The following is a 15468-nucleotide window of genomic DNA, read 5'->3' as shown; positions in this document are numbered from 1 at the left end:
TATTTACAGGTTTCAGTGTACAAATGATGCTAGGGGTGTACGTGGTGTGAAAGCTTGCAGCAAGAGGGAATTCACGCCAAATCCCCAGATCTGTCAACAGACAAAACAAAATGTAACAAAAACAGCAACTCTTCCCCATTGACAAGGCAGAGTGAAGGCTGCAGCCCAAGCTACTGAAGAAGAAAAAAGAAAATTAAAACAGGGCCCCGTTTTTCCAGGAACCAACTTAATCAACATGGAGAGACAGTTCTTCACTAGACCAGATCCAAGGGGCTGCAGGTGTCACCTGGATAACCCTGTTCTTTGTTCACAGACAGCCTGGTGGTCTCCAGGGCCCAGGGTGCAGCTGGAGGCTGTGGACCCTCTGGCTAAGGTGAGGGAGGCGTGTGCCAAGGGCCACGTCAGAAATGGTACCTTCCAGTCAGGACACTCGTAAGATAGCTTCCTCAGCCTTCCATTTGAGGTGCATAACTGCACATCCTGCTCCCAGCAGACCTCCCACTGTGTCATCTTTCCCTTGCTTCCAGGGGCTGATTCTTTTGCAGGGTCCTCCCGTAGGGGTCTGCGAATGAAACCCAGTGACTACAGAGGCCCTCGTCAGAGCCCAGACTCTAGGATGCTGCTATCAATGGCCAATAAAGGAGTCTGCCTGGGGGATGGATGACCCTCCTGCCCCCCCCACCCCTGTTAAGAGCTAGTGTGCTCCTTAAAATAGGGCTATGGCGGCCCTAACTTAGGACTGAGCTGCAAGGTTTGTCCTGACTGCTTTTCTCCTCTGACTGCCACCTCTCACTGACTTCCTACTGGGGGGAGAGTCGGAAAACTGATTCCAAGTGTCTGCCAGTGCTTCACACTTCTCTTAATTTCTGCCACCAGGCACCCGGCTGAACGATGGAACCTATTTATCCTTCAAGGTCAACACACTCGCAACTCCAAGGAGAAATTTTCCCTCTCCTTTGCTGGCCAAATCTTGGCTTTGGGGTGAGTCTACATAAACAGTGGGCCTGGGCAAGCCTCAGAATGAAACTGGAATGGCACAGAAAGGGGGCCTCCATTCCCCCTGCCAGCCACAGCTTCTGTTTATGAAATCAGAGTAAACCAAGAAATGGGGATAAATTGTTTAGGAAAATATATCTGTACCATCCTAACCATTTTCATTCATTCGTTTTATTGTGACATTTATTACAGGGACTTCTGTGTTGGTCTTCCTCTCGCACAAACAAGAGCGTGCCCACCCCTGGCCACACCCCCTTCCTCCCGCTGCTGGTGGCCGGGCTGAAGGGTGTCGTAATTACCCCTGGGAACGAGTCGGTACATGGCTGAGACTTCACAGCCAGCGATCGGGGCCCAGCAATTTTTCTTGATATATATATATTTTTCCTGTTGGGTTTTGCCTGCAGCAGCTTGTACGATCTTGTCCGTAGGATGCTGATGAAAAACGGATCAAAAGCCATCTGCCTCTCAAATTCCTTAACACTCCTAACAGCATTATGGTTGGGGAGAGGGAATGGGAAGGCCTCACAAAATGCAGGTGGTCTGCTGGCTCCTCGCCGAGGCAGTGGGAGGTGCTGGACGGTGAGAGACCCAGGATCCAGAAAAACGTGACCCGGAAGCGTGTGACTTCCAGGAAGAGCTAGTGGCAGCCACAAGCCCGGACAACCATGTTTCTGTATTTCTTCAGGATGACGTTGGAGCTGTCATCGAAGTAGAGCACGGAGATGGCATTGAGCTGAGTCGGAGCACAGCAAGGCTTGGGCACCGTTTCCGGGTTGATGAAGTGTACCTGGAACACACCCCGAAACAGTGGTGGTGGTGAGACCTGGAGAGTCACTGCTCCCTGGCCTCCATGTTTCTGTAAGGAACAGGTACTGCTGGGACAGAGTCCCCACTGGGGACACTCACTGGGCACTCCCAGTTCTAGGCACTTGATGGCTAACTCAGTCAGTTCTGGGGTTGTCCTGGACTTACAGATGAGAGAACCAGAGCATACAGGGTCACATGGCATACGGCGAGGAAGATACTGGGGGCCGGGTCATTCTCCCTCACTAGGCTGTCTTCTTTGACATTCCGGGATGTTCGACAGCATCCCTGGGCTCCATTTCTAGAAGTCAAAGCCACTCCACCCCCACCCCTCAACTGTGACAACTAAAAATGTCTCCGTACGTGCATGCCAAGTCGCTTCAGTTGACTCTGACTCTTTGCGACCCCTGGACTGTAGCCCAACAGGCTCTTCTGTCCATGGGATTCTCCAGGCATGAATACTGGAGTGGGCTGCCATGCCCTCCTCCAGGGAAACTTCCTGACCCAAGGATCAAACCCATGTCTCCTGCAGCTTTTGCATTGCAGGTGGATTCTTTACCGCTGAGCCACCGAGGAAGTCAGACATTGTCAAATATCCCCTGGGAGGCAAAACTGCCCCAAGTTGAGAACCCCTGGGCCAGACAAGGGTCGGCCTGCAGGTCAAATCCTGCTCTGCCACATGTTTTTTTATGAATAAAGTTTTGTTGGCACACAGCCACACCCATTCAATACACAGCGTTTGTGGCTGCTTCTGCATTATAACAGCAGAAGTGAATAGCTGCAACAGAAACTTATGACTCTTAAAGTTAAAAATATTTACTATCTGGCTGTTCTCAGAAAAAGATTGCTGGCCTCTGGACCAGGCCTGTCCTGTCCAAGAAAAACAAATGCAAATCACAAGTGTAATTTAAAATGTTCTAGTAGCTACACTCTACAAAATGAAAAAAAAGGTGAAATAAATTTAAATAATATAATTTAACCCTGCATTTCAAAGCTATTATCACTTCAATATATACTTAACATAAGAAGTCATTAATGAGATATTTTACATTTTTTTATACTAAGGCTTCAAAACTCAGTGTGTATTTTATAGTTGCAAAACATCTCAATTGAGATTGCCATATTTAAGTATTCAAGAGATACATATAAAAGTGGGTACCATATTGGATGGTACGAGTCTAGGCTATATTAGATGATTCTGCCTCAATAAACACCCTTGAATGGCTGAGCCATGAAGTTCAAGGCTAGTAGGCAAAGACCTGAACTCTGGGAGGGGACGAACTCTCAAGCCTGCCTTACCTGTAGGAAGACCAGACGTTGTGGAGCAGGGGATGGGGGAAGCTTACAGAGGTGGATACTGACTGCCAGGAACAACACAGACTGAGGCAAGGCCAGGACAACTGCCCTTAGGCACAGTGATGTTTATCCATGATACTTTTAGGAGCCCATGAAACTGTTCTAGCTGCTTTTAAAACTAGGTGAAATAAATGCACTTCCAGGTTGAAGATCATACACAATGATTATACTTATATGCTGTTAAACATACTTTTTATGGAGGAAGTCCCAAGAAAGCAACAGGGCCCAGGGCTCCAAAACTCATGATGTGTCAGAAACCTGTTGTGGCCCCAGCTTGGAGGGGCATGAGGCTGGATCTGGAGGCCCTGCTCCAGCTGCGGGCCACACTCACCAGCGTCTGCACAATGGCGTGGTTGGTGGCGTTCATGTAGGAATTCAGAGGGAAGGCGCACTCCCCCTCACAGTAGTAGGCAGCATAGCCTTCGGGTGCAATGATCCAGTCCTGCAGGGAGAGATCAGAGAGCCTGATGGGGCGTGGTCAGGTGAGGGGCGTGGTCAGAACACCCAGAGAGGGGGAACTGCAGGGTCCCGCGCTCCAGGATGAAACCCTCCTCCTGTGGGCCAGACTCCGAAGCGCCTAGAGGTCAAAGGCACAGCCCACCTCCTTCTGGGCAGCTGGGGCTCTTGCAGAGGCAGAAGAAACAGGAGGCAGCCTTTCTTGGTCCAGTGCGTTAGCGCTCAGTCGCTTCAGACTCTGAGACACTACGGACTGTAGCCCGCCAGGCTCCTCTGTCCATGGGACTCTCCAGACAAGAATACTGGAGTGAGTTTCCATGCCCTCCTCCAGGGGACCTTCCCGACCTGGGGATTGAACCCGCTTCTCCTGTACTGCAGGCAGATTCTTCACCCACTGAGCCAGCTGTGAAGCCCTTATTCCAACAGACAGTAAAAATGAGGGAAAAACCAGGGGGGGCTGGGCTGAGCCCAGAATGGACACTGGCTCTTCACTGGAAGGTGGCACAGACAGAGGTGACCGGGGGTATCAGTCTTACCCCTGCTGTGTGGTAGCACATGGGCAGTCTGTTAACAAAGCCTTCAGACCTCGCTTCACCCAGCACAGTGCCTGATACACCGTGCAACTCAACAAAGGATGCTCGTGGTCAGGTCAGCACAGAAATCGTGCTGAAGCAACAAATACACCCCTCAGGGACTCATGTGCACCTGGGGCTCCATTCCACACTAGAATGTGAGCAACCCCTTAGACCATGGATGTTATCCTAAGAGTGAGGACAGAATCCCAGGAGGGCTCCAAGCTGTCTGTGGGCACAAGAGCCCTGAGGGCGCATCTGGGAACACGATCCTCTGGGAAGAATCTGGACCCTCCCATGGAAGTACAAACTCTGTGAGGGGAGAATGACAAAACCAGTGGTCCTGGTGATCTCATGACAACACCCTCTCCAGGGATATTTGGGCTTCATGAAGGCAGGCACCTTGCTATGCCCAAGGCTGCATCTCCAATGCCTAGAAAAGGGCCCAGGAGGTCATAGAAACTCATCAACAGTTGAGATACTCTTTTTTTCTAGGATTCATCCCTTGCCCTTTGCCCTGCTTCAACTAAATGGTTCCAGAGGGGGTCAGCCATGGTCCTAAGACATGATCCCAGCCCTACTATACCTGATTGGTTCAGGAACAAGCAACTGGCCTAAGCGGGGCCAATCAGCCCCTTCCCTGGAATCTGAATCACAGATGGGGGAAGGAGGGGCAGAGGGTGGGGGCCCACCCTCCAGGTGGCTGGATTCCAGCACATGGACTTGGCCATATCTGAGGGAAGCAGCCAGTGCAGGATGCCAGTGGGGTTCACGTGGAGAATGAGGTTCACAGTCCACAGTGTTTGGGTTTCTGGTTCTAGCCTGAGTCTCTAGCAGAAACCAGGTTTTTGCTCCTGGGTTTCATGAGGCATCCCTGCAGCCACTAGTTAGGACATGGGGCTTCCCAGGTGGCTCAGTGGTAAAGACTCTACCTGTCAATGCAGGAGACACAGGTTCAGTCCCTGGTCGGGAAGATCCCCTGGAGGAGAAAATGGCAACCCACTCCAGTATTCTTGCCTGGGAAATCCCATGGACAGAGGAGCCTGACGGGCTACATTCCATGGGGTTTCAAAAGAGTTGGACACGACTTACGGACTAAACAGCTAGAATCTCAAGAGATGAGAAGAAGCACGGCTCACTGCACATAGGTGACCCAGTCCCAGCGCCATAGTGGGGAGCATGGTGGGAAGCCCATACCAGAGGCTCCCGACACCGGGGCAGATCCAGCCACCCTCCCCCTTACCTGCCAGCCCAGGTCCCGGAAGCTGACGTATAGCTCATGCTTCTTACATGCCTGCCTCTGGTCGCTGCTGCTGTTTTCTGCAGTGATGGGGAGCAGAGGTGCAGTACCGTGGGGAGGAGGAGGAAACACAGGTATTAGCGCTTCCTCAGTCTAAGGCAATGGCGCAATCCCAAGCAAACTTTGGGAGCTGGACACAAAAGTCGTTCAAGCATCTGTAGCCTCAAAATTCATTTCCACCCCCTGCAAATGGCCTCCATAGGGGAGGTGCCAAAGCCCCCATCTCTCACACAGTCTTAGTTCACAGCTATGTCTGGATCCTCCTGTGCACACTGTTTTCTCTGGTTTGGTTGCTGACGTCTGCCCGGATTCCGTGTGGGAATCCATCTCCATCTGCACACCGTCATACCGGCTGGGAGAACCTGAATGGGGCGGGGTGGGGGGGGTGTGCTGCTTCCGCTCAGCCTCATGCCTCAAGATGCTCAGCCCCGTGGAGGGAGGCAGGAGGAGGCACAGACAGCGCCTGGGACAAAGCCCCCACCACCGACAAGACATGAGAGGGCAAAAAGTCAAGTCCCATTGACCTTTCAGAAAAACACAACACTGAGGTTTCTCTGAGGAACGAAAATTATGCACTGGGGTTTTCCAGAAGTATGTAGCATTGGTAGGAATTTGGGGTTTGGAACTGAGCAGTTGTAAACATGCAGGAATATCTGTTCCTCTGTCTCTCTCCTGTCTCTCTCTCTCTCTCTGTCTCCCTTTCTCTGTGACACACACACACTCTGCTGCTGCTGTATAATCTTCCCTGTACCCAGAAGCAAGAGGGATTCATTTTTTTTTTCTTAACCACAATCTATCTCTCTTCCATCTAAAACGTCCCACGGGCTTTCTATTGGCTTTTTTGAATATTCCTAATTTTACACACATCTTTATATCTAGAGTTGAGAAAAGACATTTTAAAAAATGTACAAACCAGTGAGGAAATGACAATTGATTATGACAGAATGGCCTGTAAGTTTCTAGGAGGGAGGGATCCTGGCCCCTAGGAAACACTCAGAACCAGTGAGATGATCCCAATGAGGGGGGCAGGGAGCACCAGCCTTTGGGTGTCTTGGGCCCTCATTACCTTGGTGCCAAGCATGTTGTTCATTCATTCATTTGTTTGTTCATTCACACAAATTGTTACAGAGCATCTATGGGTTTGCAGATACTGATTTGGGCACTGGAGCTACAAGTGTGAATGAAGCATTGAGGGGCTTATCTTCCAGTGAGGGGGGCAGATGATAATCAAATGAGTAAACACCAATTACGTTCCACCTAGATGAGCATCAAGGAGGAACTAAGGGAGGAGAGGAGGACAGGAAGAATGTGCTGGGGGCTCTGTGCTGTGGGTGCTAACCAAGAGCCTTCAGAGGAAGTGGTGCTTGTGTAAGAACCAAAGGAAGTGAGATGGTGGGCCAGGTAGGAGATTCCAGGATAAAGATGGAGTGGGACAGAGAGGAGGCTTAGAAGTCAGCAAGAACCGGGACAGGAGTGGTGGAGGGCAGAAGGGCGGGAATGAGGAGGCGGTGCAGGCATCGGCAGTTGGCAGCGAGGAGGGGAAAGCTCTGCACTGAGCTCCACAGCTGGGGATGAGGGAGGTGAGGGAGGATGGAGCAGGAATGGGAGTCCTGGGCCCCTCTTCCTCAACTCAGGACCTAACCTGAGGGCTGAAAGAGAGAGAACACAAGCGATGAGGGTAGCAGGGCTGCTGCAGGGCCTGGTGGTCATTCATATACAAATGTCAAGGCCAAGGGACCCATCAAAGGTGAACCCAGCAACCTCCTGGACCATTCACTGTGCCACCTGGAAGGCACAGATACAGCAGAAATCCAGGAAGGCCTCCATCGCTGTGACCATGCCTGTAACCCCGGGCAGCAACCCCACAAGCCTTCTTCCCCTCCTTCCCTGTAGATAGGAGGAAGGGAGAGGGGAGAGATGGGAGCGACCTCAGCTGTGATGCCGTGTGAAGGAGCCTGAACAAGACAAAGGTCTGAGCAGTTTAGCCTGGGCCAGGGGTGTGGCAAAGAAGCTGTGTGTTGAGGACCAACATTGCTGGCTGTTTGGTGCCCTGAGTAAAGAAGAATCTGAAGGTATGTAAAGGCTCACTGGGAAGAAAGTGCCATAATTGATTAGCAATGTCTGCCACGAGCAGAGGAATGGCGAGTAGGGGCCTCATTGCCAGTTTCCCCAGCCCTGAAAACAAGGCAATGACATTTGGCTTAATGTTGAAGCCCAAGGCCCCACAGGCCAAGGCCAAGAGCAGCTCCTGAAGCTAGTTGTGGGCATGTCAGTGTGGGCTGGGCCCTGGCTCTGCCCTCAGGGACCCCAGACACCTGGCTCCTCAGGCTCCCCTGGAATGCAGCTGCTCTGGGAGGAAGTGGTCAGAACTCCTATTCACTGTGACCTCTTCTTAACAGAAAGACAAGGAGAAGGAAGAAGAGATGCTCAAGAAGTGGACTCCCAGCTGGCCTGCCCTCCTGCCCTGCCCCACCCCCCCCACCCCACCCCAGCTGCAGCGGGCAGGCAAGCAGGAGCTGCTTCATCCACCTCCGCAAGCCCCACCCGAGCAGCTGCCTGGACTCAGCACCCACCCCCAAGGGTCATCTGGTGAAGATGCCTAATGACCGGGGAGTTGGGTCCAAATGGGGGTGGGAGAAGGAAGTGGAAGGGAAGTGAGGGTCCCAGCTTCTCACCCCAAACCACACAGTCTGAAGAGCAGCTGAAGGCCTTTGGCGGGCAAGGCTGGTCGGCAGAACATGTCCAGTCCCTCCAGCACACACAGGGCTCCCATGGGAGACAGGCTTCTACTTGTGTGCCCCTGCGGCAGGATTCTCAGCCCATCACGGGAGGTGTGTGTGTGCTGAGGGGCTCAGTCATGTCCGACTCTTTGTGATCCCATGGATGCAAGCCCACTATGCTCCTCTGTCCATGGGAATTTTCCAGACAAGAATACTGGAATGGGTTGTCATTTCCTCCTCCAGGGGATCTTCCCGACCCAGGGATCAAACCTGTGTCTCCTGCATTGGCAGGCAGATTCCTTACCACTGCACCATCTGGGAAGCCATTATGGGAGGAGGTAAGGCACTTTCAACACGCCAGTGCAGGCAAACACACCCTCCGAGATTCTGGTTTTTTAAGACTGTGGTGGGGCCCAGGCTTTGGTATTTCTTTTTTAAATTAAACTTCCAGGCAGGGTTTAAGCGAACTTCAAACAGGACCAGGAAGTAGAAATCTAGAGCAAGAAAGCAGATCCTGGCCAAGGTAGAACTGTCATGTATGGTAGTGAGGACCCCGTCCTGGGGGCTATGTAAGTGGAGACGATGGCGGTTTGGTAAGGATGTGGTGGGGGAAGCTGGGTGTGCAATTCTAAGACTTCAAGGGCAGTCCCTCCCCTTTCATTACCTTGGTTAGACCATTACACCTGACAGATCTCTGAGACATGTGAGATTTTGCAAGGCTGACATCTGCCAGCACTTCCTGCCTGCCTGACATGGAAAAGCCTCTAACAAGTCTCCCTGCTCTGACCCTCCCCAAGCACCCCACCCTGCTCCCCACCATTCTCAGAGCAGCCAGAATGAGCTGCTTATCAACCCCACCCCACATCACAGCTTGAAACCCTGCAAAGGCCTCCAAATTTGCTTTGGATGAAATTCAAACTCACGATGTGTCTCCCAAGAGGACACTTGACTCTGCTCACTCCCCAGCCGCACCCTCCCTGTCCCAGCCACGTGGCCTGCCCTCCACCGCCTGCCAAAGTTGCCATGAAAACTCCCTCCACTTATGGGTCCCACTCTCTGGACTGCTGGTCTCCAGCCCACCCAGCCTGACCTTGGGGGCACCAGCTTGCCCCTGAAGAAGTCTCCTCTGAACCATCCCCTAAAGGGTCCCTCGTCACCATCTCCTGGCTCCCAGGGCTGTGATCAGTGTGCCTGTGAATGACAGCCCCCTTCTGCCCACCTTGCTGTGGGCCATAGCTGGGCTTTCGCTGTTGAACCCCAACCCCCAAGAACCTGGCATAGAGCATGCTTAAAATACAAATGAAGAGATTTTGTTGCTTTTTTAATTTGGGGGATCAGATTCCACTTGAGCAAGCCTAAAAAAGAGTGGATGCACCTGCCAGAAAAGAATTCTTACAAATCTCTGCGCACATACCCTGGAACCACACAGACTCACTGGAGTCCATCTGGCAGGGTGCCCTGCTCTTAAAAAACATCACCAATCACAGTAACTGTATTTTTGCTTTTCCCTGGAAAGGAAAATGAACAGCAATTTAAAAATTCTGGAAATGACCTTCCAGGTAAGGCAGAAGAAACTATTGACAATATATATGGATCTGAGGGTGGGGGCTGCTCTGCCATACCCCCTCACCCTTCTAACCCCCACACTCCCTTCCACACTTCCTCCCACCAATCCCAGGCCTTTTCCAGCTCATGATGAACCCAGAGCTGGGAAGGCTCTACAAGAAAATCTTACCACCCATGTTCAGCAAGTGTTAAAGTTTGCTATGGGTTTCAAATGCATTTCACTTTAAGAAATAAAATTAAAGATACAGCAACTCCCCCTCACTTTTTCTCCCTCCCTTCCTCAGGACGATGGGGTGAAGTCTTCCCTCCGTGTATGTTTTCATAGTTCTCCTTCATTTATTTGTAGTTCTTGTTTTGTTTGTTAAGAAATTTCACATGATTTGGCATCCTGTGACACTCATGTTCTGCTACTTGCATTTCGAAATGAATTTATGACACAATTTACACAATGAAGATGGTGAGCTCTGGGCAGGAAGGGATTCTGTGGGTGGTGCTTCCTGCTGCATGGGTTCCAGAACCATCTGTGGAGCACATGCATGGATGTTGAGGCACCCCCGGCTGGGGTCCTGCAGGGGGCTCCCTGTGGGCTCCTTGGGGTCCGTGGAGTAAACCCCCCACCCCGGCATACCTGCGACGTTGGCCACCCGCAGGGCTTCCTGGTTCTTGGGCGTCTTGGAGCGATTCTGGCTGCGCTGCTTGCCTCCCGTGGAGCGGGTGCTGCGGAGGTGGACTTCAGTGGCCTTGAAGAAGGCTACCATGAAGGGCTGCTTGTTCTGGGGCCCCTGCCGCCCAATCAGGCCCGCCAACTTGGGGTTGATGCTCTGCCCTATACGGGAAGCAGTCAAATGCACAGAACAGGTGGTTAGTGGGAAGGGCTGAACGGATGTCATGTTAGCCGAACCTCACAATGTCCGTCCGTGTACTCGCCACTCCTTTATCACAAGCATGGCCTCAGCTCTGACTCTACACCGGGTTGTCCTAGGAAATTGGAACACAGTGGGAGTCACAGAGAGAACTCCCTGGCCTCTGGGCGTGCACACTGGTGGGGAAGGCAGGCAGGAATCATGCAGGGCAGGGAGCCCGTGGTGATGTGTGCGCGGAGACAAACGGAGCCGGGAGGGGTGTGACACAGTGTGACTCAGCGGCTCCCGACTGAAACCCCCACCTGACGCCCAAGGGAAGAGGGAGGGGGAGGTGGGCAGGCAGTGGAACCTCTGAGTCCTGGTCTGACTCCCCGTCCCTCTTCACCTGGGCCCAGCCACATCTGGAATCCACTTCACCAGCAGGAGAGATGGCCTTGGAGGCAGGACACACTCTGGCCCTGGGCCCACCTTCCTGGGTTCACACCGGCCTCTGCCATTCGACGCTCAGATGCTCCCAGCAGACCTCTGCCCACCGAAGTGCTCATTAGATTAGACGCCAGCTCAGGACAGTGGTCCAGGAGATCAGATAAGCAATGTGAGGGCTGAGCCCAGGGGCCCTGTCTCCATCTGAGAGGTCTGGGGAACGCAGCAGAGGCTGTGCACAAGCACCGCCCAGTGGCAAAGGACCCGAAGGAAGCCAGAACAAGAGGAAGAGGGACACCAAGAGAATTGGCAGCCCTGGATACTGGGTGAGAAGGCAGGTGAGGCAGTCATGGCGTTCTGTACTCTGCGGATGGGTCCAGTGTGATGGGGACTAAGAACGGGCTACCAGCTGCAGCAACAATGAGGCCATTGGTCAATACATACTTAACTCATTATTGACCAGAGACGTATTAAAATGTATTGTTACTCCAATGTTAATTGATCGGAGACATCTCAGTATTCACTTTACATAACAAATTGCCAGCCACAAGTGTTAATTTCTGCAGAAGTTCCCCCCGGTCAATAACTACTACCATGTCCATTGGTGATAAGTATTCCAAAGGAAGATAAAGCAAGAAGACAAACAGCTCAGAGAGGCTGAAAACTTGCCCGAGGACAACGAGCTTGGAAGTGAGGGAGCTGAATTTGAAACCAGGGCAGGCTGCTTAACCACGATAGATATGGTCCCTGCAAGTTTGGTGAGAGGGGTTGGAGGCCAGCGAAGGCACTGGGCCCAGTCACTCTGGAATCAACTTCCCTTGGAGCTCTCTAGATGGGCCTGATGTCCACAAACCCAGAAGCCCAAGGACCAGCTCAGCATCAGGGGCATTTGCTTTAGCTGTATTACAGCAAATGTTCAAAACAGCTCCCCCACCCACCACTACTTCACCTTAGTCCCTGTTAATGCCAGCTTTCCTGCATTCTTTAGCAGGGTTTCCTCGAGTTCACTCATCTATAATTTGAATGATTCTATAAAAGAAACCATTAAAGTCGAGCCCCTAGGAACTGTACACCACCCCCCTCCCCCCGGAAGGCTGTTAGGGCAAAATAAAAATGCCTCCCTGAAAACCTGATGCTGTTTCAGATCCACTAAATGCAGTCACTGCACCTCTGAGGGAGGGTGTCTAGCTCCCTTTGGCCACTGGCAGTACAGCCAGGCCCAGGGTCCCACAGCCTCAGCTGAGAAATGGGAAGACAGAGGGAAGGGGGTCTCCAGGTGGCTGAAACCCACATCTGCTGGTGACCAGCCCATGAGGAAGCTGCATGTTGGGGCCTCTATTTCCTCATCTGTGAAACAGGGGCAATGCCAATTGTCTCATCCATGCCCTCTCTCCCCCACCCCATTTCTTGCTACTCAACTCAATTTTTATTTAGGCAGCTGTGCCTTAAACTGACTCCAGCCTGACCTTAGCAGGCGGGGCCTGTATTCTAATACTCAGCAACCAACCCTCCAGCCATAGTCATTGGTTAAAGTGACCCAATTGAGCCAATGAATGGAAGTTTCCAAGCGTAGGGTTCACAGCAGCCTTCTCTTTCCCTGGAGAGCATTGAGGGAGGAAGGAGAATCCAGAACAGCCACCATCTGGCAACCATAGGTGGACTACATCACCAAATGGGGCTGAGCTGGTGGAAGGCAGAGCAGAGAGAAAAACAGATTTCTGGTGATATCACTGAGCCACTGGATCAAACCAGTTCTGAAGCTGACCGGATTCTTGCCCCAATCACCCAAATGAATAAACCTCTTTGATTGTTAGTCTGAGTTGACATCAAGGGGTTTTTCTTGGCCCCCCTTTTTAGAGGCTTGGGAACTAGGGAACAGGGTAGTAAGTTATCTTGGGCCTGGCAGGCACAGGCACTCGGAGGGTGGATATGGATTATTCCCGCTCTGTCACCAAATATGAGAAAAGATTAAGGCTTTCGACGTAAAAGCTGTGTCACCACAACAGACATTCAGCTTCAACAAAAAACAGGAGTATGGAAAACTACAGTGAAATGTCACTTCGCTCCCACTAAGATGGCTAAAATAAAGGGGGACAAAAAACAAATACTGGTGACGATGTGGAGAGAGTAGAACCTTCATACGCTGCTGTTGGGGTTATAAAAATGTTGCAGGTATTTTGAAAAACAGTTTGGCAGTTCCTCAAAGAGTTATACACAGAGTTCTCATACGACCCAGCAATTCCACCCCTAAGTATACACCCAAGAGAACTAAAAACATAGGTTCACAAGTGTTCACAGCAGCATTATTCATAACAGCCAGAATGTGGAAACAACCCAAATGTCCATTAGCTAGTGAATGGATAAATAAAATGTGGTGTATCCATACAAAGGAATATTATTCTCCATAAAAAAAAATGAAGTACGGATCCATGTTACAGCAAGAATGAACTTTGAAAATGTTATGCTATGTGAAAGAAACCAGTCACAAAACATCACGTATTATATGATTTCATTCATACAAAATGTCCAGAATAGGTAAATCCATAGAAACAGAAAGTAAATTTATGGTTTCCGGGAGCCTGGGTAAGGAAGGGCATGGGGTGAGCACTAATGGACAGGAAGTCACTTCTGGGGAAGACCACTAGACAGTGCAATGACTATACAAGAAGGTGAATGTGCTAAAAACCACTAGATGGTGAATTCCATGTTATGTGTCATAAGTTAATTTTTTAAAGTCCAAAAAAAAAAAAAAAAAGGACGAGGACTTCCCTGGTGGTCCAGTGGTAAAGAACCCACCTGCCAATGCAGGGGAAATTGGTTTGATCCTTGGTCCGGGAATATTTCACATCCCTCAGAGCAACTAAGCCCACACCACAACTACTGAAGCCACCTCGCTCTATAGCCTTTGCTCTGCAAGAAGAAAAACCACTGCAATGAGAAGCCCCAGCACCAAAACGAACAGGAGCCCCCACTGGCCACAACTAGAGAAAGCCTGCATGCAGCAGGTCAAAAATAAATAATACATAAATTAATTCATTAATTAAAAAAAAACAGGGGTAGGAATGATCCATCCACTGAATGCTGGGAGACAGTTTTTGTTAATAAATAGTATAAGGATGCCTATCACAGTGCCTAGCACTCATGGATTTAATGACCATTTGCTAAATGAACAAATGCCTCCCATGCCAACAGCGGATGGAGCACTCAGTCCATCCAACCCTCTACATGGCCCCATGGAGCAGATATCATGATGTCACTTTATAAAGAGAAGAAAGGTTACACTATGAAGGCCTTGCAACAGGTCGGTGGTGGAGCCAGGATCTGAACCCTGTTCTGCTGGAGCCAAAGGTCAAGTTCTCAGCTGTGACATCAGCGTGTCCCAGAGCTGCAAATACCCCAGCCTCCCTCCTGGGCTACACCGTGTGCTAAAAAGAGGTCAAGGTTCCCCAACACAGGGTGGAGGCTGACATGAGCTTAGAGGCCCCCTTCGTTCAGGGCCACACCTCAAAGAGCCACCCGGGGTGGGGGAGGAGACAGCTCTCTCCCAGACTCCTCTTCACCTCCCTGGTGTTCCTTGAAACATCAACTATGTGACCCTGGTCACTGGGAAGAATGAGGAATGGACTCTGAACTTGGTCCATCCCCTGGCTTCCTCTTGGATTGTTGTTGTTCAGTCGCTAAGTCAACGCAAGACTCTTTGTGACCCCATAGTCTGCAGCACGCCAGGCTCCCCTGTCCTTCACTATCTTTTGGCGTTTGCTAAGATTCATGTCCATTGAGTCGGTGATGCTGTCTAACCATCTCATCCTCTGTCGCCCCCTTCTTTTTTTGCTTTTAATCTTTCCCAGCATCAGGGTCTTTTCCAACGAGTCGGCTCTTCACCTCAAGTAGCCAAAGTATTGGAGCTTCAGTATCAGTCCTTCCAATGAGTATTCAGGGTTGATTTCCTTTAGGAGTGACTGTCTTGATCTCTTTCCTGTCTAAGCAACTCTCAAGAGTCTCCTCCAGCACCGTGGTTCGAAAGCATCAATTCTTCAGCACTTCAGTCTTCTTTATGGTCCAACTCTCACACTGGTACATGATTACTAGAAAAATCAAACTATACGGATCTTTGTCATCAAAGTGATGTCTCTGCTTTTTCATACGCTGTCTAGGTTTGTCATAGCTTTTCTTCCTGTTAGGGTGGGAGGTTATGAAAACACAACCTAGTGATGTGCTGTCCTTGCTGTTTCACAAAAAAAATGGTTTGGGGGCAACGTACTGTGGACATCTTTCCTTGTCAATGAAATGCATGTTGATCTCATCTCCTGTGGCCGCTGAGGGGTCTTGCATCTGCAAATCCCTTCGCCTTGTCCTCTTCCATCCCAGGTTTGAACAAAGTAGTTCAATCAACAATGATTCATGGAGCCCCC

General features: G+C 50.8%; 1 protein-coding gene across 1 annotated transcript in view; it reads right to left on the bottom strand.

Moving 5' to 3' along the window:
* Positions 1 to 1147: 1147 nt before the first annotated feature.
* BMP7 (bone morphogenetic protein 7) overlaps positions 1148 to 15468 on the bottom strand; it is an 83933-nt gene continuing 69612 nt past the window's right edge. The window contains exons 4-7 of the mRNA XM_020905216.2: positions 10399 to 10596; positions 5428 to 5504; positions 3488 to 3598; positions 1148 to 1783 (exon numbers count right to left, since the gene is read on the bottom strand). Of these exons, the coding sequence (XP_020760875.1) occupies positions 1634 to 1783; positions 3488 to 3598; positions 5428 to 5504; positions 10399 to 10596 (536 nt within the window). The 3' untranslated portion in view covers positions 1148 to 1633. The remainder of the gene's footprint in view (positions 1784 to 3487; positions 3599 to 5427; positions 5505 to 10398; positions 10597 to 15468) is intronic.

This window comes from Odocoileus virginianus, chromosome 9, assembly GCF_023699985.2.
Source record: "Odocoileus virginianus isolate 20LAN1187 ecotype Illinois chromosome 9, Ovbor_1.2, whole genome shotgun sequence".
Lineage (NCBI taxonomy): Eukaryota > Metazoa > Chordata > Mammalia > Artiodactyla > Cervidae > Odocoileus > Odocoileus virginianus.
This window is presented reverse-complemented; position numbering and strand designations above follow the sequence as displayed.